The 23,221-nt window shown below is 37.8% G+C and overlaps 1 protein-coding gene across 1 annotated transcript in view; it reads left to right on the top strand.

Moving 5' to 3' along the window:
* COG5 (component of oligomeric golgi complex 5) overlaps positions 1-23,221 on the top strand; it is a 386,458-nt gene that overhangs the window by 348,218 nt on the left and 15,019 nt on the right. Inside the window, exons 17-19 of the mRNA XM_037010866.2 lie at positions 5,653-5,756; positions 10,384-10,621; positions 16,027-16,103. Coding sequence (XP_036866761.2) covers positions 5,653-5,756; positions 10,384-10,621; positions 16,027-16,103 — 419 coding nt within the window. The remainder of the gene's footprint in view (positions 1-5,652; positions 5,757-10,383; positions 10,622-16,026; positions 16,104-23,221) is intronic.

Here is a 23,221-nt window from a genome sequence, read left to right as displayed (position 1 = left end):
AATACAGAGTCCTTTCTCAGTTTCCTCTGGTAATTGTTAATCCTCTACCCATCCTTTAAATGCAGGCATTCCTCAAGATGCTCTTCCTGTTCCATATTTTCCACAAGTGGAAAAACAAAAACTCACCCTGCTATAAAGTTTTCCATGTAAACCATCAGATCATATGCAAATAGAGACAGCTTTATTTCTTCCTTTCTGATCTTTATGCCTGTTCTTCCATGCCTAACCTGAGGAAAGCACTCAGTATTTTACTAATTTAAGTATGATGTTAGCTATAGGTTTTTCTTAGATGGCCTTAATCAGATTAAACAAGTTCCCTTATATTCCGAGTTTACTGAGATTTAAAAAAATTACAAATAGTGTTGCTTTATCACATAGTCTTCTGTATTGTTGAAATGATGATTTATTCCTTTGTTCTGTTAATAAAATACGGGAATTTATTTTCACATATCAAACCAACCTTGGTCATAATGTACCCTCTTTATGTGTTCCTGAATTGGGTTTACCTAATTTTTTTTAAAGATGTTTGCATCTGTTCTTATAAGGGATATTGGTATATAATTTTCTTTGCTTGTAATTGTCTGGTTTTAGTTAGTACTGGCCTCACTAATTAGGTTTGCAAGTGTTTTCTCCTCTTCTATTTTCTGAAGAATTTGTGTAGAATTTGTATTATTTTCTCCTTAAGTGCTTAGTAGAATTCACCAGTGAAGCCATCTGGACCTGTAGTTTTTTTTGTAGAAAGTTTAATAGCTATAAATTTAATGTGTTTTAATGATAAAGAGCTCTTCAGGCTATCAAGTCCTTCTTGAGTCAGCTTTGATAGTTTGTGACTTCTAAGTTTTTGTCTGTTCATCTAAGTTACCTAATTTGTCAGAATAATATTGTACATAATCATCTCCTCCTTTTAATATATTTAGGACCTATAATGATAACCTCTTTTTCATTTTTTATATTGATGATTTGTGTTCTCATTTTTTTCCCCTTGATTATAGTCTAGTTAGGGGTTTATTTAGTTCATTGGTCTTTTCAAAGAACCACTTTTTGGCTTCATTCATTTTCTTTATTATTTGCCTTTCTATTTTCATTGATTCCTGCTTTTGTCTTTTTCATTTGCTTCTACTTACTTTGGATTTTCTTTGCTTTTTAAAGAAATTTTTTGAGACCTTATACAATTAATTTTTAGTTTTTCCTACCCAAAATAAACTTAAAAAGTCATAAATTTCCCTCTGAGCCCTTCAATTTCTATGTTGTGTTTTTATCTTTATTCAGTTTGAAGTATCTTCTAATTTCCTTGTGATTTCCTCTTTGATTCATGGGTTATTTATAACCTTAAAAAATATTTCCAATTATTGTGGCTTTCCTAGATATCTTACTGCATGGTTTCTGCTTTAATTATATCATCAGAAAACATACTGTGTATGATTCCCATTCTTTTAAATTTATTGAATCTTATTTTATGGCCTAGCATGTGGTTTGTCTTGGTAAGTGAACCATGTGTGCTTGACAGAAATGTGTGCTCTGCAGTTGTTAAGTATAGTGTTCTATAAATACCAGTTGAACAGGGTAGTGATAATGTGTTCTGATCTTCTGTATCTACTGATGTTTTATGTACTTGTTCCATCGGTTGCTGAAAGATAAGAGTTAGCACTTTTCTTCTAGGATTGTGGACCTGTTTATTTCTCCCTTTAATTCTGTCAACTCATGGCTCCTTAGTTTTAAAGCAGTGTTACTAGTTTTGTTGACCCTTTGTTACTTCATGTTTTTATTTGTAATAAATATAAATACTATATGTATTTATCATTGTTATGCCTTCTTGATGAACTGGCCCTTTTATCATATAAAATATCCCTCTTTAACCTTGTTTATACTCATTGCCATTCATTCTGTATTATAGGGTACATGGTATATCTTCTGTCCATTTACTTTAAACTCATCTGTTTCTTTGCTTTGAAGTGCATCTCCTGAAGACAGGATATAATTGGGTCTTGCCTTCTTGTCTGTTGTTCTGTTGTGATAACCTCTGCCTTTAAATTGTAATGTTTAGTCCATTAATGTAATACAGTTATCATTAAGATTTTATTTAGGTGGATATTTTTATTGTTTTTGTTCCATCTTTTTTTTCTTTCCTCTTTTCCCCCTTTTCTACCTTCTTTTGGATCATTCAGACATGTTTTTGGATTCCATTTTAATTTATTAGATTTTCGTCTATACCTCTTTGTATGATTTTTTTCAGTGGTACCTTGCCAGATTACCACATACATTGTGTAATATTTTTTTAGTTTAAAATTTCCGTTTGGTTCTTTCTCACCCTTTGAAACCACTCTGCTGAGATTACCTATTATTTTATTTATTATGAGCATTTTTTCTTTATTTCATTGATGTTCTTCCCTGATAATTGTAGTCTGGGTCGTTTCAGGGTTAGCAGCTGTTATCTTTTCCCTAGAGAATTGATAACATTTCCTAGCTTTTGTGTATGTAGTAATTTTTAATATATCCTGGACATCATAAATGTTGTGTAGACTCAGTATTTTTTTTTTTTTTTGAGCAGCAAGAAGTCTTTATTTAAGGTAAAAGTATACACTTGAAGAAAGGGGAGTGTGGGCAACCTCAGAGAGGAGGCATGTTTAAGGGTTTAGAATTCGGTCTTTTAAGGCTCTCAAGAATTGGGCAAAAGGCCATGGGGATGGGAGCGTCTGCTTGACTTGCGGTCTCATGGCGTCTGTCTCCAGCGAGAGAGACACAATATCATAATCCACATAGACTCAGTATATTGATCCTAGGAGTGTTGATGAAGTTTCTTTGGCAATAAATTAGCTTGATTAGACTTAAATCATACACTGTCATATCTATAGTTGGCCACATGTCAAATCTCAGTTCAGTTCTTTAAGCCTTGGTTGCAAGCCACCTCTGGTTTGCTGTGCACACGCGTGACTGAGTCAACTGAAGACTAGTGCTGAATTTAAATGTAAAATTAGGCATTCTTCTTCTTTGCCTCTCTCCTTTCTGAGGTTCCCCTCTCACTCTTCAGCAGCCCTTGCTGAACCCCAGGGCTCCTTCTCCTTGTTCCTTTGGCCTGAAAAACTGAAGATTTGTTTTGTTTTGTTTTGTTTTTTTCACTCATATTTTTAGCCACCCAGCTCTGCTGCTATCATGAACATACTCTTAGAGCAAAGTCACAAAAAGTAGAAAATTCACTCTCTTCTGGTTGCTTGCTCCAGATTTCCATACCCCTCTTAAACTACCTGCTTTTTTTTCCCATTTCCAGAGCCCTCCAGTAGGTTTTAAAAATTTGTTTGTTTTGTTTTTCCATAGTCATTTGAGGGGGACCTGTAGTTAGATACTCACTCCTTTATACCGTTGAAGAAAACCTGCCCTTCCTTCTTGAAATCTTGTCTATTTCCACTGTACTTTACTGACTCTTCCTACTTCCCTGCCCTATGACAAAGTATAACCAAAAGCTCACTTTGCTCACTTATGGCTTTGAATAATCTCTTTTACTTGATTTCAGTTTCCCCATCTATAAGTTAGCAGTTTTAACAATTCTTAGAGGAGGGAATAATTGACTCATAAGTGGAATCATTATATGTGAAGCACATAGCACAGAGCCCAGCACATAACATATATAAGTAAATGCTCTTCCCACTCTTAGGCCTACCAAAGCTCCTGTGTATCACCTTACTGTAATGGCACTTAGCCTTACTCAACAAACCATCTTCTGCTATCTCATTGACTCTTTGGCTTCATTTCCCTTCTTAAAAGCCAAAAACCACCAAATCTTGCCAGAATGTGTCAGGAGCTACGAATGTAAAGATCTCAGTACCTACTGTCTGGATAACCCATGTGCTTTTCTCAATGGCCTTTCAAACTCTTGTCCGAAACTGAACTTATATTTTCCCCCCCATCCCCACATAACCCTGCATTCTTTTGCGTTTATACATTAATTAATAATACCACCAAATGATTAAAGAAAAAAAAATGAAGCATATTCTTAAATCTTTCAACTCTGTATTTATTGGATCTAACTACGATGTCCTACTGCCTCTGGCTTAGCTCAAGTGCTTATCATTTTGCATCTACAATACTACTGTGTCCTCCTGCCTTTAGTCTAATTTATCCAGTCTGCTATCCAACATGATGTTTTCCCCCAAATTAAAATCTTTAACCTCACCTTTTCATTGTTTTAAACCTACCCTTGGTTTACCAACGCCCCCAGAATAAACTCCCACCTCTTTGGCAGCCCACATAGAACACATCTGCTGCCTCTCTCTCTGCCACACAGGCAGACGTCTCACACTCTCTCTATATTGAATGTTTTGCAGCTCCCCAAGTGCAGCAGCTTTCCCAGCCCCTGTGCCTTTAACACATGCCCTCCCTTCCCACACTGCTTCTTCCCCAGTTGTCCATTGAAATTCAGTTCAAGCAACACCTTTTGTTTCTCAGGTACTCTCAGTGTGAGCTGGAGGTCTCCCCCATGGCCCCCTGGCACTCTGGGGAGCACTGATGTGACTGTGCTTGGTATCTGTTGTCACTGGATCGGGAGCTCTCTGGGGGCAGACTGTATGTACACACACATACTCTCAATCCTGTATACAGTGTGTTTATTTTTACCAGAGATTCAGGGCTAGAGATGGCATTTAGGCATTTAACAAGTAATGGTCCTATTTAACCTTTTCACATCGATTTTAATCATTTGCATGAGCCAAAGACATCCATCTTCATGATAATGAATCATCATTGAAGCATATGTTATGTATTTAAATTTTAGGTTTTCAGTGTTTACTAATGCCCAGTCAGTATTCTCACACTGGAAACCCATAACAAAGGCTTGGAGTCTTGCATAACCTAGCCGATGATGACACCTTGCTGTAGAAGTTTCTCAAGCAGCACTACTGACGTCTTCAGCCAGGTTTCCTTTGTTGTGGGCAATTGTCCACCGTACTGTAGCATGTTCAGCAGCATCCTTTCCTCTATCCACCAGAAGCTGGCAGCGAACCCCGTGCCCACCCCAGCTGTGATGATCAGAGATGTCTCCAAACATTGTCAGACGTCTTCTAGGAGCAGAATTGCTCCCACTTGAGAACCCCTGCTGTAGAACACTGAATAGAAGCCTAATTCATGCAATTCCTAAATGTTCTGCCTTGTAAGAATCACCAGTATATTTATTATATTCACTGTGGCTAAAAGCATATGATGTCAATGCTTGAAACCATTGTAATATTGTATATCAACTGTTTCAATTTTTAAAAGCTTATGATGTCATTATAGTTTTGAGGAATTACTTTTGGTTTTGCCTTACTCTTTTCAGAACCTTAAAAAATGTGTTTATGTGGTCTTCACTTAAAGTGGCATTCCTTTTCTTTCCTCCTTTCTCTAGGGGCTCCAGATTAATTTGATCCTTAAACTGCTTGAAAATATGAGAAGCATGGGGGAGTTGAAAGTTTGCAGTGCCATGTTCCATATATTTTAAGCTTTAAAAATCATTTCTGACAGCAGTTAGGAAGAGGAGCAGACTTCTGTTGAGTTATTATAGTTAAACTGAATATAGTCTGAATTTGATGTGGTATGAAAACTTTTACTCAAAATGCTTCTTGCCTCTCAGATTTCTTTGTGTGGATCTCCTTTAACTGTGCCTCTCATTCCTTCTCTTTTCAGACGATCCACATTCTAATGGAAAATGCTGTGCAGCCCTTACTGACTTCGGTGGGAGATGCTATAGAAGCCATAATCATCACCATGCATCAAGAAGATTTTTCTGGGTAAGAACTTGGAACCAGATTCCTTACGAACCTTTACTGCATTTGTTTTCCATTCTCACCTTCACCCCTGCCTCCTAAGTCTCCCACCATCTAGGACCTGTTCCCCTTGCGGGGGGTTGACCTTCAGCTTTACCCTACTGTACTATTGTGGGTGCCATTAGCAGATTAAAATTTTTCAGTTTCTCTCCTGGCATTGAAACACAGAATCATTAACATCTACAGGATGCAGCTTGGCACTTCAGGACTTTGAGTAGTTTGTACCATCTTACCTTCCCAATCCTTTTTTTTTTTTTAATTGAAATACAGTTGAAATACAATATTGTATTGGTTTCAGATGTGTAACATAATGATTCAACAATTAGGTACATTATTAAATGCTCCACATAGCAAGTATAGTTGCCGTCTGTCAACGAGGATACTAAATATTATTGACTTTATTCCCTATGGTATACTTCCATGCCTGTGACTTAAATATTTTACAATTGCAAGTTTGTACCTCTTTACCCCTCCACCTATTTCACCTATTTGCCCATCCCCCCATCATTTCCTCTGCGGCATCCATCAGTCTGCTCTTTGTGTTTATGAGTCTGTTTACTGTTTGTTTTGTTTTGTTTTTTAGATTCCACATGTAAGTGAAATCATGTGGTATTTGTCTTTCTCTGTCTGACTTATTTCACTTAGCTTAATACCCTCTAGATTCATCCATGTTGTTGCAAATGGCCAAATTTCATTCTTTGTTATGGCTGGGTAAAACTCCATTGCTTATGTGTACCACGTCTTCTTTATCTGTTCATCAGTAGACATTTAGGTTGCTTTGATATCTTGGCTATTTTAAATAATGCTGTAATAAACATAGGAGTGCATATATATTTTCAAATTAGTGATTTTGTTTTCTTCAGGTAAATTCCCAGAAGTGGAATTACTAGGTTATATCATATTTCTATTTTTAGTTTCTTGAGAAACTTCCATACTGTATTTTACATAGCATCTGTATTAGTTTACTTTCCCATCAACAGTGTGTAAGAGAGTTCCCTTTTCTCTGCATCCTCCCCACACTTGTTATTTCTTTTTTTTTTATGTTAACCAATCTGCCCAGTGTAGGTGATAAATCTTGTGGTTTTGATCTGCATTTCCCTGACGATTAGTGATGTTGAGCATCTTCTCTTTCCAATCTTAACTTTTACTTACTTCTGACAAATACCCATACTTGAGCCTCTGGAATTGGCATGGTATTCCTTGCAGAAGAGGTCCTGCCTCTGCCACTGTCCAGTCCAGATCCTACTCTGCTTTGTGGGCAGGCTCCTGCCCAGCCCCCTCCAAGAATGATATTCCTTTCTCAGAATTTTGTGACACTCTAGGGAGTCATATCAAACCCAGCCCTAGCCACATTCTTATCATTCCACAGCTGTTTTGTACATGTACTGCTTATCCACATATATGTATCCTGAGAATAAGAATCACAGTTCCTAATCTGGTGTTCACTTAAGTCTTCTTAAGTAGAGTAAAATGGTTTTGGCTCACTGTATTAAAAACTATCTGTGGAGAATTTGGAATAGTTATTTGCACATGCTGAGAGTGATTTTTTTAAAAAACCACACTGTAGACCTAAACATCCAAATATTAATATATATGTGTTTTATATTTCTAGGTCATAGTTGCCATTTTTGAACTGTTCTGTTTCACTTTATATATATTCACATTGTTTAAAAGAATAGCTACTTTATTAAATTTCCAGCCACTAGTCTGTTTATAGAAAAATTATGTGATTATCACATCATTTAATTTTTCAAAACATTTATCATTTCATCAGAAAGTATCTTTTGAAGGGTGAAAATGTCAGGGTATTTTTAATAATGGCGTGAATGAAGCACAGAAGGGTAAAGTGGATTATGCACAGACATGCTTTTATAGTTAGAGACAGGAATATTAAACTGCTGATTCCAGTATTTGAAAGGCAATGAATTTTGTTCACAGGTGATCTGAAATGTCCCAGTTGAACCAGTCATCAGTACCTCTGAGAAGGAAGCAAATACATAGTAATTTTTGAAGGCTTATTCTGTAAGAGTGGTCAGATACTCAGTAATTGTATTGGTGAGCCATGACTCACACTTACAGATAACACATCAGACATTAAAAGCTGGTTTCTCAAATAGGTATGTTTTTACTAGCTTGCTTAAATACTAGTGAGCCAGGCTGGTTCTTTAACTGATAAGTGGCCACAAATATGAAGTGTTATTTTAAGGTATATAACATTGTCCTTAATCTCTTCCCCCAAGTGGTTTTGATGGATCCATTTAGCTCTCTCTAGATAATACAGAAGGAATTAGAGATACCACTGAAAGTCATTTTTTATACATGGCAGTATAAGAGTGTGGAGCACTGTTGCTTTATCATGTATTTAAAGTTATTGCTCACAAAGCAGTAATTTTCCCACTTTCTAGAACCTTATTATAGTAATTCTGTCATGTCATTTCATATATGTATGTCTTGTATGAAATACAAGCTGAAGTGGGATTAAACTCTTTGAGAAGTAAGAATCAATTTTATGGTATGGCCAGGCCCCAGTAATCAGGCCTGAAAAATAATAGTGCATGCCTGCCCATCCAAGCCCTCCACACCTATTCTAGGTAAGAGGAATAAATCAGGTTTACCTTCTAGGCCAACTGTACATGGACTGTGGTTGCAGAATGCCCTGCCACTTAAAAAGTAGTCCTTAACATGGTTTCCCAGCATTTGAAACATTTTTGATCAGGTGGATGTGTTGCATTCCAAATGAGATAAAGCTTAAAATGTAAATGTCTCATTGACATAGTACATTTAAAATGACTTCTGTCTGGTTGTAGCTTGGAATGGGAAGGGAAAGCAGTCAAAGTGGGAGGACCCTAGATCCTTGAAGTGATGGATGAGCACCTCTGAGGAGGGGACTGTACACACACACACACACCGAAAAGACAGGTGACATGAAGGTGGGCATCTGCACTGCTCAGGGCTGTGTTTGTTGAGTCCTGTCTTCAACTTTTATACACTGGCTCACATTATAAAGGCCCTTACATTTCTGCACAACTTACTACTGCACTTTATCAAATGAGAATCTCTTACTAAAAGCTTTGGTATAATTGGGAAAACTGAGCTTTAGCAATTGCCAAGCAAGTTTTGTAGTAGTAAATGCAAATCAAGTTTCTAAGCCACACTGATAATTGGAAATACATATTGCAAAATTTTGTCTAATCATTTTATTTTACTTAAATGAATACGTGCCTATGGAACTTATTTTAGTATATTATTGTCTAATCCTCAAGGAAATCATTTCAACTGACCAGATAAAAAGTTCCTGAAACCATCCTCTGGAGTAGTCCCGGAAAACAAACAGTGCTGCTGATAAAGCACTGCCCCCTACCACCCTTTTTGTTTTTGCAACCTAGCTTCTGGACTGATGAAACTTCAGTAAAGATGATCCATGCAGTGGTCTGAATCTGGCAAACTCAGTCTCAGGAGGCCGGCCATCCCTTCTGAAGGCTGCCCTGTGGCTCCATACAAGTGTGCTCCTCCCAGTGGCACTGCCAGCAGTGGTGTTCCGCCACATCATGCTCAACGGCCTTGCTGCAGTGGGGACATTCTTTCTTATACCTGACCCCAGTCCTGTCTTCCTGGAACATAAGCATACTTTCTCTATTTCTGTTTGATGCTGGACGTTGGAGACCTTTGGCTGGTGTTACTTAGAATAACCATTGCTGTATTTGAACATAATTAAGTTGATCTCATTCTCTTGCTCCAGGCATTTGAGTCATATCTGTTGTTCTTCTCTACATCGTTCTCAGATGGGGAAATGCTTATTTTTTGCAAAAGATTCAGCATTGTGTAGCCAGTGATCTCTTTGGCTAGCTATTAATATCAAGTGATTTCTAATTTTGGTATAGCTCTTCTCTTGCCTATAAATATTTCACATTTTCTTAATATATTCTTTAAAGAGCAATTATAAACATTTATAAATTATAAATAGGGTTTCTTGGAGCCTCAGCTGGCATCATCTGTTGATCCAAATTAAAGCCTTTCCAAACCTCTTCATCTGGGAGGCAAAAATTGCATACCATGTGTATTACATAACCAATTCCAGAGTCAGAATTCTGCTATTGGAACTGATCAGATTAAGTAGCACAAGAGCAGAGATATCTTTGCCAAGAATTTGTTTGTGGAAGGCAGCATTTTCTGCCATTACAAAATGTAGGTTGCTATTTCAGGATCCATTATTGATTTATTCACTGACTAGGCAAAACATATGAGTGGATGGAGAATTGCGAAGCTGGGAGAGACCTTGAGAGGTCAGAAATGCAGAAGGCACTTGTATGAATCATCCCAGACAGATGGTTGTCTGTTTCATTCTTAACAATCTTTAGGTAAATGGATTCTAAGATTTCTTCAGTAATCTTCTTAACATCTTAAAACAGTCTTTAGAATAGAATTCAAACATTTTTGTGTGTGCTTTAACTCAGCAAGAATAAACAATGCCTTTTCTACCATTAAGGGGAAAAAACTGCTTAGGATCAAAATAGCAGGCAGTTGGGGCGGGGGGGCAGAAATCAAATAGTGCCTTTCAGGGCATTGGCTGTTTTTTTTTCTTCTTTTGCAGTTCATTATCCCCTTCAGGAAAGCCTGATGTTCCTTGTTCCCTGTACATGAAGGAGCTTCAAGGTTTCATTGCCAGAGTTATGAGTGACTACTTTAAACACTTTGAATGCTTGGATTTTGTGTTTGATAACACTGAAGCTATTGCTCAAAGAGCAATTGAACTTTTTATTCGCAATGCCAGTCTCATAAGACCTCTTGGTGAAGGAGGGAAAGTACGACTTGCTGCTGATTTTGCACAGGTAAGTTGATGTATAGTTACAAAAGGGAAAATGTTCCAGCCTCAGTATTACCTATTAAATAAAAGAATTTAGTCTTTCAGTTGAAGCACGAAGGAAAATAAATCCAGTTAAACCTAATTGGTAAAAAAGGGAAATGCTTACGGACGCTTTCATACCAGGTATCTTTTTCTTTGTATTTAACAAAATAATCATCTTTCTTTTGATATTTGATATATCAAGGTTACGGTGAAGTAACTCATTCATTCCACGGTAAAGCAACATTTCCTACTTTTACATACTATGGGGCTTTCTCACTATTTCACTATCCCACCAGGTCAGTACTGATAAGAGTAATTGAATAACCTTGCAGGAAAATAGTGTAGGCAATGAAATTTATCCTTCAAACACTGTAAAGGGACTGTCTCTTGTCATTTAAAAAGAGCTCCAAGATATCTGTATCCCCTAGGGGCCAGGTCAACATTCCAAGACAGTGTTCTGAGTCATAAACATGCAAAGTGGGCCAGCTGGATAGAGTCTGATTATTTGGTCTCCTTCTATTAAGTAGAGTACCTTTCCTGTGTATGGCCAGCCTTGAAATCATTCCAAGCTATCTGATGTGGTTGAATGAAGTAGAATGACATTAAAATAGCGGAACCATAATTAGCTCTTATAGGAAGTTTTTTTTTCTTGTCCCTTAAACAAATTTTTTTAAGCCTTTTAATAGTATCAGAGACACAGAATAAACACCTCAAACATACACTTTCATTAAAATATTCAGAGACAGATAATCTGTATTTCCATAAATGTGAAAGGTGAACTCATTTTTTAAGCCTTTCAAAACTGTTAGCTTTACTCATCTAAGTAATTATTCAGATGGATTACTCACAGTGGTTTATCAGATCCTCCCTGCTTATCAAGATAGATTTGAATGTCTCTCTTCCTGTGTGTGTCTGGGAGTAAGCCTTGGTTCACTTGTCTCACACTGAAGAAAGGATGGGGCAGACTGCTTGTACCAGGCTGGTGCTTGTCGTATGCTCCCTTATACCTGACAGAGTTACAAAAAAAAAACCAGGTTCATAACCTGATTTTTCAGGGGCCAGGTCCTTTGCACATTAATTGCTCTAAAATGAGTCATTTTCACCCACAAATGCTATACCTGAGCTCACTGACCATAGGAAAGAGCCTTCCTTTGGGAAATAAGCCTTTACTAGCCTCTGCATGAAAATCAGAAATAAGTGTCACCATTAATGTGACTCCATTTACCTTTCCCATTTTCAACAACTCCATTCTCAGGTACCTGTACATTTTGCTTTGCTGCAACAGGTAAACTTAAGGAAAATTATGTTTAAGTAGTGCCTTTCGTGTCCCTTACTGGGTTTAAAAGCTGTTTATTGAGTAAACACACAGCGATGTATACAAAGACACGCTCTTACAACACTGGGAGCTATACTCAGAGGGGTGTCTGTTCTTTTTCCCTTTCCTCCCTTGTTCGGTTTTTCTTTTACTAGGCTCTTCTTCCCCCATGGGCGCCCTCCCTCACCAGTTTATTTGCATTCTGCTCCAGCTGGTTCTTGAGTCACTTTCCTGCAGGCAGCACTTCAAGTCCAATTAGAGTGGTGGCTGAGCAGGAGATGGCCAAAATGAGAGTGCTGCAGGAAAAAGGCTTTGGGGTTTGGGTTTTTATTTTAATGATATGTTTTCTTATGAGTCTTGAAAGATGGAAAGCATTGTCCTTTCAGCCTTGCTACTGCAGCCAGCACCTGCTCAGTGTCCAGTGGCTGGGTTGCGCGCCCACTGTCCTGAGCCTTACTATTCAGCATTTGATTTGGCCTTCCTCCTTTCTTCACCCATGTTGCTCAGCAAATCGACCTTTTTCCCAGGTCCCTTCCCTTGAGGTAAATGAAACTCATCAGTCATGACTAACTTATGCTGTGAGGCATCCTCTGTTTTCCATTTGTGAAATCCAGAAGCTGCACTCACACACCTGCATTTCTGTGGGGGCGAGAGCATGGTTTCCAGCCCTGCAGTGACATTGGTGCTGCGGTCTGCCATGCCAGTTCCTCTGTTCACTCCGGACACTGTTCACTCCGGACAGCGTGTCCCAGTTTCGGAACAGCCTGCCCCTCACCTTGATGCTGGCTTCCTGGTCCTGTGGGTCATGGGCACAGGAAGGACAGGTGGAAGCACTTCCATAGGTCATCATTATTTGTGACCTGTAGCTTTGGCAACTATTATCCAGCTGTTAGATCATTCCCAGCCCCCACATTTTAAAAAACTGAAGTGAGTTGAGGGTTTTGTGTCATTTGATGTGGTTTCTTGCTACAATTGCAGTTCTGTGATGATGCACCTCAGCTTGCAGGCCTGTACTTGGTTGGAAGTATTTTTCTGGGGTGAGTCAAAACACTTAGGTAACATTACACCAGTATTTATATTCATGACAGGCATCACCTGGGGGTAGAAAGCCTTTGGACTGCCTCATTGTTGAGAGCTCTGTCAATTTGTATTCAAAATTAAACAAAGCCAGTGAGGCCACTGGACTCACCCCACAAATCCTCTGATTTTAAAAAGAGTTCTGGTGATAAAAGTGCCTGCTTCGCTGGCATCAATGACAGAAAGAGTGAGCTCAAGAAGAGACCAATTGAATAGATTTGGCAATGCTGATTATTTGGCATCAAGTCCTGTTGCAAAGACAGATACTGGTGTGTTTTAAAGATTTCTTTAGGAATCCTGACCACTCTGCACCGGCACATTTGCTCAGATCGAGCAAGTTGTTGCCAGGTGCCATCTGGAGGTTCGTGGTGAGGGAAGAACCCAACATACAGCCCCCTTGGGAATCAGGTCATGGGCATGAGGTGGTTTCCTACAGGTAATTAATTCCCTGCTGTGACCACATGCTCTTTGTGTCCACACTGGTCACACAGCAGTTCTAAAGCACTAAGCTTGTCCAAGGCCACCGGCCTTCTGCTGAGTCCAAAATCTCTCTGGGGACTTGTCCATACTGCCCTCTACAGCACGTGGCCCCCTCCTCCACTCAATTTGGTTTTTTCCCTGAGGGAAAGGATGGCTACTGAAGTTGGCATTAAATTATTATTTAAATTATTCCTACCAGTTTCTATTTATAGGTCTTCTAGTGCCCTTTAAATATACATTTATGTCAATTTCACTTTTTGCCCAAAAATACAAACTTAGAAAACAAAATAATCAAGATTCTAATTCCTCTTGCCTTTTCTCTGGAACATTGCCAGGACAGGAGGCCCTAGGAATATGCAGGATGCCCTGTGGCTAACCAGATGTCTGTGGTGGGGAAGGAGCAGCTATGTAATTAGCTCGCCAGAGCCTGCAGCTGACGCCTCATCCCCTCCAAATGGGAGCTGGCGAGAGGCAGTGGCACACGCCACCCTTGTATCCACGGCTAATTTCAGAGTCACCTCTGAAAGGGCTACTCCTGTCCTTTAGAAATACAGCCTTTGTTCTTCAATGGAATTCTGGCGGAAGAAAATTCCATACCTTAGAGGTCCTTCATGATGAAAATTTTATTTTAAATATTTAACATTTTGAAACTCTCCTATGGCATAGAGATCAGCCATTCCAGGTCTTATTCTCTCATATCATAATTTTTTCCTTATCCACTTCTTTAACATTCAGTTGTGTGTTCCAGTCCTAAGGCAAAGGTGGTTTGGTTTAATCTTTGAAGGTGATGAAGCCTTTTAGGACAGAAAAAAGAATTGACAAAAACATTTCATGAAAAATACTTCACAAAGTTTTGGGATGTAAAAAAACCCACCGCACACACAGGTATATGATTGGAATTACTAAATCAGATACGTGATAGTCACGTTTTTGTCTTGTGCTCAGTGTAAAATAAGTGCCACATTCTGAAGGACACTAGAAACTCCCATGGAGTGAATAAACTACGGGCCCCAAGGACTCACTGTCTTAAGAATAGTGGTTTGAGGCTGCTCTGTTTTGCTTTGTTGGCAGAGAATCCTGACTTTATGTCCTTACATTTTTCTCTTTTTATTTACTTATCTGCATTTTAAAGAGTTTCCCAAATATGTAAGGTTTCCTTTTAGGACATACAGGGTATGAGTCTTCTTGTTAAGAGAGACTCACCTGGTCACTCGTCACCCTCAAGACCAGCTTAAGGAAGCTGCCCTCCAGGTCTCCCCTACACTACTCAGTTTATTCATGTGACATCCCACTTGCTGTTTTACTTTTAATAATGATCATTATGTGTGTGTATACATTGTGTATATGGTATTCTTTAAGATTTTGTTCAATAATTATCTAAACAAATCTGCATCCCCTTCACTAAATTTGAGAAAGCTCCTTGAAGATAAGACAGTCTAATTCATCTTCTCATCTTGGTGCTTCACAATTACTAGGGAATCAAGAATGTTTCTCAGGTGAGTGAGGGGTTAGGTTTCTATTGACTCCCCATGGCAAAGAGATTGAAGCAGTTTTTCAGAAAGATAGTCAGCAGGACAGAAACGCTGCTTTCATTTTGTATGTTTTTCTTGAAGAAAGATTCTGTATGATCAGAGAGCAGCCTTTTCTTAGACCTTTTCTAAACTGCTGTTTATCAGGGTCCTGCTCATAGCAAGAGTGGAGAAACAGCTTATCATCTGAGTGCCACATATGCAGAAACATTGCATGTACACTTGGTAGATGAAGAACAGGTAGTCAGTCTTAGACTTCAATTAATGACAAATAAAATTTCCAGTTGAAAGAGGAAACTGAAAAGTGAAACCAATAGTTGCTAAATTCTTGAGTCAGGAAGCAGATTGATTTACTACTAATTTAAAAGGGGAAGATATTTTAAAATACATCAGTTTTGTAAATAATTAACATTTAACAAGTACTTACTATATGCCGTGCACATAGTGCTTTGTGGAATTATCTATTTTATTTGCATAACTCTGTGAAGTAGATGTTGTCATCTCCATCTGACCTGGAAGGAGCCTGGCCCAGCGAGTCACTGTATCTTGGTTTTCTGACACAGATACGCTTCCTCCAAAGTCAGTATCATTAATCACCTGATGAACCTGGAAAAAACTGTAATCATTTATATTTAATGTAAAAAGGCTTGTGATGCCTGCTTAAAGTGTACACTCAGTCTTGAAAAGCTTCCATTTTCTGATTTTTCAGTGGAGAAAAAAATTCTAAAATTCCTCCTCTTACATTAAAAAAAAGTGATTTTCTGTTTTCTTGAAGGAATTGTCTCATCCTATGCCCCTTCAGTAAATAAATGCAAATATTATCTAAGTTCTTCCCTTTTAATAAATGTAATTGACTTCAAAACTTGTCTCACAGTCCAGATAAAATTAAGTGTACTGAAAGCTACAACTTTCTGTGAGCCAGGTGTGTTCCCAGTTCACCTTAGGATTCTGACATAAAAAGTTATGGAGTCTCTTTTAACATTTCAGATGGAGTTGGCAGTGGGTCCATTCTGCAGAAGAGTGTCTGATTTAGGAAAGTCCTATCGAATGCTGAGATCATTCAGGTAAGAAATACTTCTATTATTGCTGTTAAACATCATATCCTTTTAGCAGATAAATCCTTCTGTTCACTTTGAACTGCATGAAATTGCCAATATTCAACCATTTTGTGATCTACAGTAATGGCAATTTCATATGGTTATTACTCTAACTAGAAACCCATATAAAATTATGTACAGTAACTATTAAGAGTATGTGTGTATGTATGTGTTGTATATTTTTTGAGTTACAATTCACAAGACTCAGCTGGTAAATTTTATGCTCCTTTAGAGGGAATTTACTTTTTAATCTCTTTTCTTACAGAAATATATTGAGTAATAATGCCAGGCAGTTCATAATTATACAGACATCTTTTTCTGAAATTTTCATTTGTCATTTTCAATCCAATCTACTTCTAAAATTGTCATAACAAAAATAGGGTTATATTCTATAACAAAACTTCTTTTTTAATAAAAAGTACACACATTTACTGTATCCTATCTTGATGAGTCTGGATGTATGTATTGATGTTATTTTGAATATTAAGCCAATCTTGTATTTCTGGCTACTGGTCATGATCTTTTTAAAATATATTGCTGCATTTGATTTTTTATAATTGGTGTGTACTTGATATACAATATAACATTCGTTTCAAGTATACAACATAGTGATTTGACAGTTATCTACATAATTAAGTGCTTACTCCAGTTAGTGTGGTTGCTATCTGTTAACAGAAAGATGTTACAGAATTACTGACTATATTCCCTATGGCTATACTTTCATCCCCATGACTAATTTCTATTATGACTGAAATTTTGTGCCCCTTTATCCCCTTCATCTATTTCACCCACCCACCCTAACTCCTCCGCCATGATAACCACCAGCCTCTTCTCAGTATCTCTGATTCTGTTTTTCTTTGTTCATTTTGTTTTTTATATTCCACATGCAAGTGGAGCCATAGGTATTTGTCTTTCTCTGCCTGGTTTGTTTTACTTACCATAATACCCTCTAGGTCTATTCCTATTGTTGCAAGGCAAGGTTTCTTTCTTTTTATGGCTAAATAATATTTCATTGTATATATGCTCCACATCTTTATCCCTTCATTTATTGATGAACACTTTGGTTGCTTCCATATCTTGGCTATTGTAAATAATATGGCACTAAATATAGGGGTGCGTGTATCTTTCTGAATCAGTGATTTTTTTTTCCATCAGGTAAATTCTCAGAAGTGGAATGACAATTTCTCTTTAGTTTTTGAGGAACCTCCATACTGCTTTCCACAGTGGCTGAACCAGTTTACATTTCCACCAACAGTGTAGGATGGTTCTCTTTTCTCCACATCCTTGCCAATGCTTCTCATTTCTTGTCTTTTAGATAGTGGCCACTCTGCTGTGAGGTGATACCTCATTGTGGTTTTAGCTTGCATTTCCCTGATTATCAATGATGTGGAGCATTTTTTTTATGTGTTTGTTGGCTATCTATATGTCTTTTTTGGAAAAATGTTTATTCAGGTCCTCTGCCCATTTTTAAATTGGGTTATTTGTTCTTTCGGTGCTGAGGCATATGAGTTCCTCATATATTTTAGATATTAGCCCCTTATCGGATATATCATTTGTAAATAAATTTTCCCATACAGTAGGTCGCCTTTTGGTTTTGTTGCTGGTTTTCCTTTGCTATACAGAAGCTTTTTAATTTGATGTAGTCCCACTCGTTTATTTTTGCTTTTGTTTCCCTTCCCCTAGGGAGACTTATGCTAAAAACAAAAATTTGTGCTGATATTCAAGAGATCCTTCCTATGTTTTCTTCTAAGAGTTTTATGGTTTCATGTCTTATATTTAGATTTTTAATCCATTTAGTTTACTTTTCTGTATGGTGTTAGACAGTGATCTAGTTTCATTCTCTTGCATGCAGCTAACTGTCCAGTTTTCCCAACACCAGTTATTATAGACACTGGCTTTTTCCCATTGTATATTCATGGGCCCTTTGTTATATATTAATTGACCATATATGCATGGATTTATTTCTAGGCTCTCTGATCTGTTCCATTGATGTATGTGTCTGTTCTTGTGGCAGTACCATACTGTTTTAATCACTGTAGCTTTATAGTATAGCTTGAATCAGGGAGTGTGTTACCTCAGGCTTTGTTCTTCTCTGCCAAGACTGCTTTGCCTATTTGGGGTCTTTTGTGGTTCTGTATAAATTTTTTGCTCTTATCATTGAAAAATGCCGTTGGTATTTTCATGGAGATTTTATTAAATCTATAAAATATTGTGGGCAGGATGGCCATTTTGACAATGTTAATTGTTCATGTCCACTAGCATGGGATAGCTTTCTATTTATTTGTCTTCTTCAGTTTTTCTCATCAGTGTCTTACAGTTTTCAGAGTACATGTCCTCTCCTTCTTGGTTAAGTTTTACTCCTAGGTATTTTATTCTTTTTGATGCAATTGTAAATGGAACTGTTTTCTTGAGTTCTCTTTCTGCCAGTTAGTTGCTAGCTCTGCAACAAATTTCTGTATATTGATTTGTATCCTACAGCTTTACTGAATCCATTTATTAGTTCTAAAAGTTTTTTGATGGCATCTTTAGGGTTTTCTACATATAATATCATGTGATCTGCAAATACTGACTAGTGACAGTTTTACTTCTTCCTTACCAGTTCAGATGCTTTTTTTATTTACTTTTTCCTGTCTGATTGGCTAGGACCACGAGTACTGTGTTGAGAGTGGGCATCCTTGTCTTATTGCTGATCTTACAGGAAAAGCTTTCAGCTTTTCTCCACTGAGTGTGATGTTAGCTGTGGGTTTGTCATATATGGCCCTTATTATGTTGAGGCATGTTCCCTCTGTACCCACTTTTTAACAAAACTTTTGAATATAGTATTAAAAGAACTGAAATGTAGGGGATGACTATAAATGTTAAATAATTTAGACTAAAGATGGCTAATGCAGTTGAGTAAAAAATTTAGGATTGAGCTTCCTAGAAAGCAGTTTGAAAAGAAAAACTAACCAATTTGACCTCATGATCTAAGAATATACCAGTTTAACAGAAAATCCTTTTCAGTGCTGAATGGTTAGGCCTTTTACCAACTCAGATTTTAAGGCACATAGTTTAATAACTAGTGTCTTCAATAGCAGATTTAGAAGATAAGATGTTGGTATGTCTATTTATTCAGTAAGTCAGAGAACATCCCACACTTTTTCACATCATGGTACACATTGAAATGTATACATTCAAAAATATGACCAATGCTGAGGGTTGATGAGACCAATATAATACTTACAACCATTTTGTGACCACAGCCTACAAGATGGGAAGCCTTGATATAAACTATCCATAATGTCCAAGAACATAATGGTCCTTGAGTGTTTCTTTATAAAGATAAGGTAAGGAGTCCAAGTATGCAGCTTTCTGTAAACTGACTCAATACTAAAAACTAGAATAATCAATAAGCATTATATCCTTTAATTGATCACTTAGCTCTCTGTCATCCAAGCTTTTGGTAGTAGAAAATTCAGGTATAATGTCACTTGAAAGTTAAAAATCCAAGGTTATTGATTGAAAGGGGGACCCTGGGCTTTACCTTGTTTATTTGTAATTGGCAGAGATTTTTTTTTTAGTATTAACACAAGAGCCTGTATTATTTTCTCAAATGCCCATGTGTACAGAGTCAGATTTCAAAAAGAAAGTGGGATCACAAATGTTTTCCAATACCTTCTTTGGATCAACTCAAACCTTTTAAAAGCATTTAAATATTTTGTTGAAGCCTTAGGGTTTGGTACTACCAAACATGGACAAGTTGAAAGATGAAGAGGGCCTGAGGTTAGTGGTCTACCAGCCTATTACCTCAATTAGGCTCCAGTAAAGTCACTCACAAAGAGTAAGATGGTACCCAGTAGTCCTCACTGAATGGAAAATGCAGCCCTGAGCAACAGAATCAGCATACTGGAGGATGCTCACCAACTAGTTACTGGAAAAAGCATGGGAAAAGCTGTGGTTTGGGATGTGCTATATTAAAATTAGGCTATTATTTTTGATAGTCCTGTCTCCCATTTAATGGTTTATTGCTGCATATATATTAAAATAGTGCTTGGTTTGCTGTTCACTGAGCAGGATGGCCTTTATTCCAAGTGCTTTTAAAGTTGTGTCACAGTGTGGAGATACAAGTCCAGAGGGTTTCACGTAAGCCCTATTCTGTTTTAAGTAATTTAAGATAGGAATTTTCTGTTGACTCTCTCACTTCTCACACGAGGAAAAGAATCTAAAGGAGAACTTTGAGTGGCGATACCTTCTAGTACCAATTTATGGAGTAACAAATGGTTGATGTACTACGAAAAAATGCCATTTTTTTATATTTACCTTCTCTTGTGCAGCAGTGGTCAGTCTAGATGGGCTTCAGACTTTTAACCATGATAAGAGATTTAAATTATTACAGTCTAGCATACACTTGCGTGCAAACACACTCAAAGCCATGCGTGCCCACTTGTGTGTCATGGAACAGTAACCAGTCCCTCTTACTTACTTCATGTGATGTTCTCTGATATTTATTTTTTGTTTGATTATCTTAAACCACTCACTTGGCCTAGTGGATGCAAACCCACTAATGGTTTGCATCCAGCAGTTTCTCACCTTCCTCACAAGTTAACTTTTGAACTTTAGTTGCCCTAGTAATGGGCAGTTGGTTCCTTTCTGCATCCATTAAGATTTATCCCCTTTTCTCCTGGGGTTCTGGAACTTCCTCTTGCAGATGATTCCTTAGTTTCTGAGGCCTCAACTCATATATGATAAGAATATTGCATCTTGCCTTACAGAGTCCTCTCTGTAACTTGAATTCGGTGAAAAGTTGTAACAAATTTATATATATCATATATTCCTACAGTTATATTGAGTCAACAGAAATCTACTGTATTGATTCTAGCACTTTCTCATTTGTTTGATAGGACTTGGAAAAATCATTTGATTAAGATTTGGGGATTAACTGGATCAGGGAATAAAATGAAACTAACTGCGTTCAAATCGAGCCTTAATCTGCAAAGATTGTTTTAGGTCCTGTCTTTTGAGCAGAGAAATGTCAGTACATGCTACTACCTATGCCTATAAATGTTGTTGGGAGGGCGCTCAGCCCTGCCATCTTCTCCACGGTTGTCATGTGAAGAGAAGTGACTTAGGGAAGCCTACCTGTGTAGAGGGCTCTACAGAATCCCTTCCTGGAAAGGATAAATCAGTAAAGAATAATCTTTATTCCAGCAATTCAATTCTAGGTCCTCTGTTTGCCTACATGCAAAAATTTATTAGAGATCTGTCACTTCTCCAAATTAGCCCTGAGCAGTTGCAATGCAAAGGCCCCCTCTTGTTAATCTTGCCTGTGCTGTGGACCGTAACAGGGAGCAGGCATCACCCAGTGGCCATGTACTTGACCCACCTTGGCTCTTGTTCATGGGTCTCCTCCCCAGAGGTTCTGAATCACACTAGAACCAGCTCGGCAGCAGTCAGTAGGAGATGGGTAAATTAAATGGGCCACATTCAGAGGACCGAATCTACGCACCAGTAACAATGTATGTTGTTAGTTAATACCAAATAATGTAAACATACTAAAGCATCGGCAAATGAGAAACAGGCTACCAAGGCTATATATGATATATCCCCTCTAATAGTATATGTGTAAATGGAGGGAAAAGTCTAAAGAAGGATAAACATCAAATGTTATTTTTAGGTAGTGGGGTTGTTATTAGTGACATTTCCTTTAGAGGTTTTTATTTTTTCAAATTTTCTGCCTTGGTTGTTTTATATTTGTAATTAGAAAAGTCATTAAATATACTTTTTTTTTTTGGTATCATTAATCTACAGTTACATGAGGAACATTATATTTACTAGACTCCCCCCTTCACCAAGTCCCCCCCACATACACCATTAGTCACTGTCCATCAGTGTAGTAAGATGCTGTAAAATCACTACTTGTCTTCTCTGTGTTGCACAGCCCCCCACATGCTAATCGTAAGGCCCCCTTTCTTCCCCTGCCCCCCTTATCCCTCCCTTCCCACCCATCCTCCCCAGTCCCTTTCCCTTTCGTAACTGTTAGTCCATTCTTGGGTCTGTGATTCTGCTGCTGTTTTGTTCCTTCAGTTTTTCCTTTGTTCTTATATTCCACATATGAGTGAAATCATTTGGTACTTGTCTTTCTCCGCCTGGCTTATTTCACTGAGCATAACCTCTAGCTCCATCCATGTTGTTGCAAATGGTAGGATTTGTTTTCTTCTTATGGCTGAATAATATTCCACTGTATATATGTACCACTTCTTTATCCATTTATCTACTGATGGACACTTAGGTTGCTTCCATTTCTTGGCTATTGTAAATAGTGCTGCGATAAACATAGGGGTGCATCTGTCTTTTTCAAACTGGGCTGCTGCATTCTTAGGGTAGATTCCTGGGAGTGGAATTCCTGGGTCAAATGGTATTCCTATTTTGAGCTTTTTGAGGAACCTCCATACTGCTTTCCACAATGGTTGAACTAATTTACGTTCCCACCAGCAGTGTAGGAGGGTTCCCCTTTTCTCCACAATCTCGCCAACATTTGTTGTTGTTTGTCTTTTGGATGGTGGCGATCCTTACTGGTGTGAGGTGATATCTCATTGTGGTTTTAATTTGCATTTCTCTGATGGCTAGCAATGTGGAGCATCTTTTCGTGTGTCTGTTGGCCATCTGAATGGCCTATTCAGCTCCTCTGCCCATTTTTTAATTGGATTATTTGCTTTTTGTTTGTTGAGGTGTGTGAACTCTTTATATATTTTGGATGTCAATCCTTTATTGGATCTGTCATTTACAAATATATTCTCCCATACTGTAGGGTACCTTTTTGTTCTATTGATGGTGTCCTTTGCTGTACAGAAGCTTTCCAGCTTTATGTAGTTCCACTTGTTCATTTTTGCTTTTGTTTCCCTTGCCCAGGGAGATATGTTCATGAAGAAGTTGCTCATGTTTATGTCCAAGAGATTTTTGCCTGTATTTTTTTCTAAGAGTTTTGTGGTTTCATGACTTACATTCAGGTCTTTGATCCATTTCGAATTTACTTTTGTGTATGGGGTTAGACAATGATCCAGTTTCATTCTCTTGCATGTAGCTGTCCAGTTTTGCCAACACCAGCT

The sequence above is a fragment of the Manis javanica genome, chromosome 6 (assembly GCF_040802235.1).
Source record: "Manis javanica isolate MJ-LG chromosome 6, MJ_LKY, whole genome shotgun sequence".
Taxonomy (NCBI): domain Eukaryota; kingdom Metazoa; phylum Chordata; class Mammalia; order Pholidota; family Manidae; genus Manis; species Manis javanica.
The sequence above is the reverse complement of the archived record's forward strand: the minus strand, read 5'-3'. Positions and strand labels throughout refer to the sequence as shown.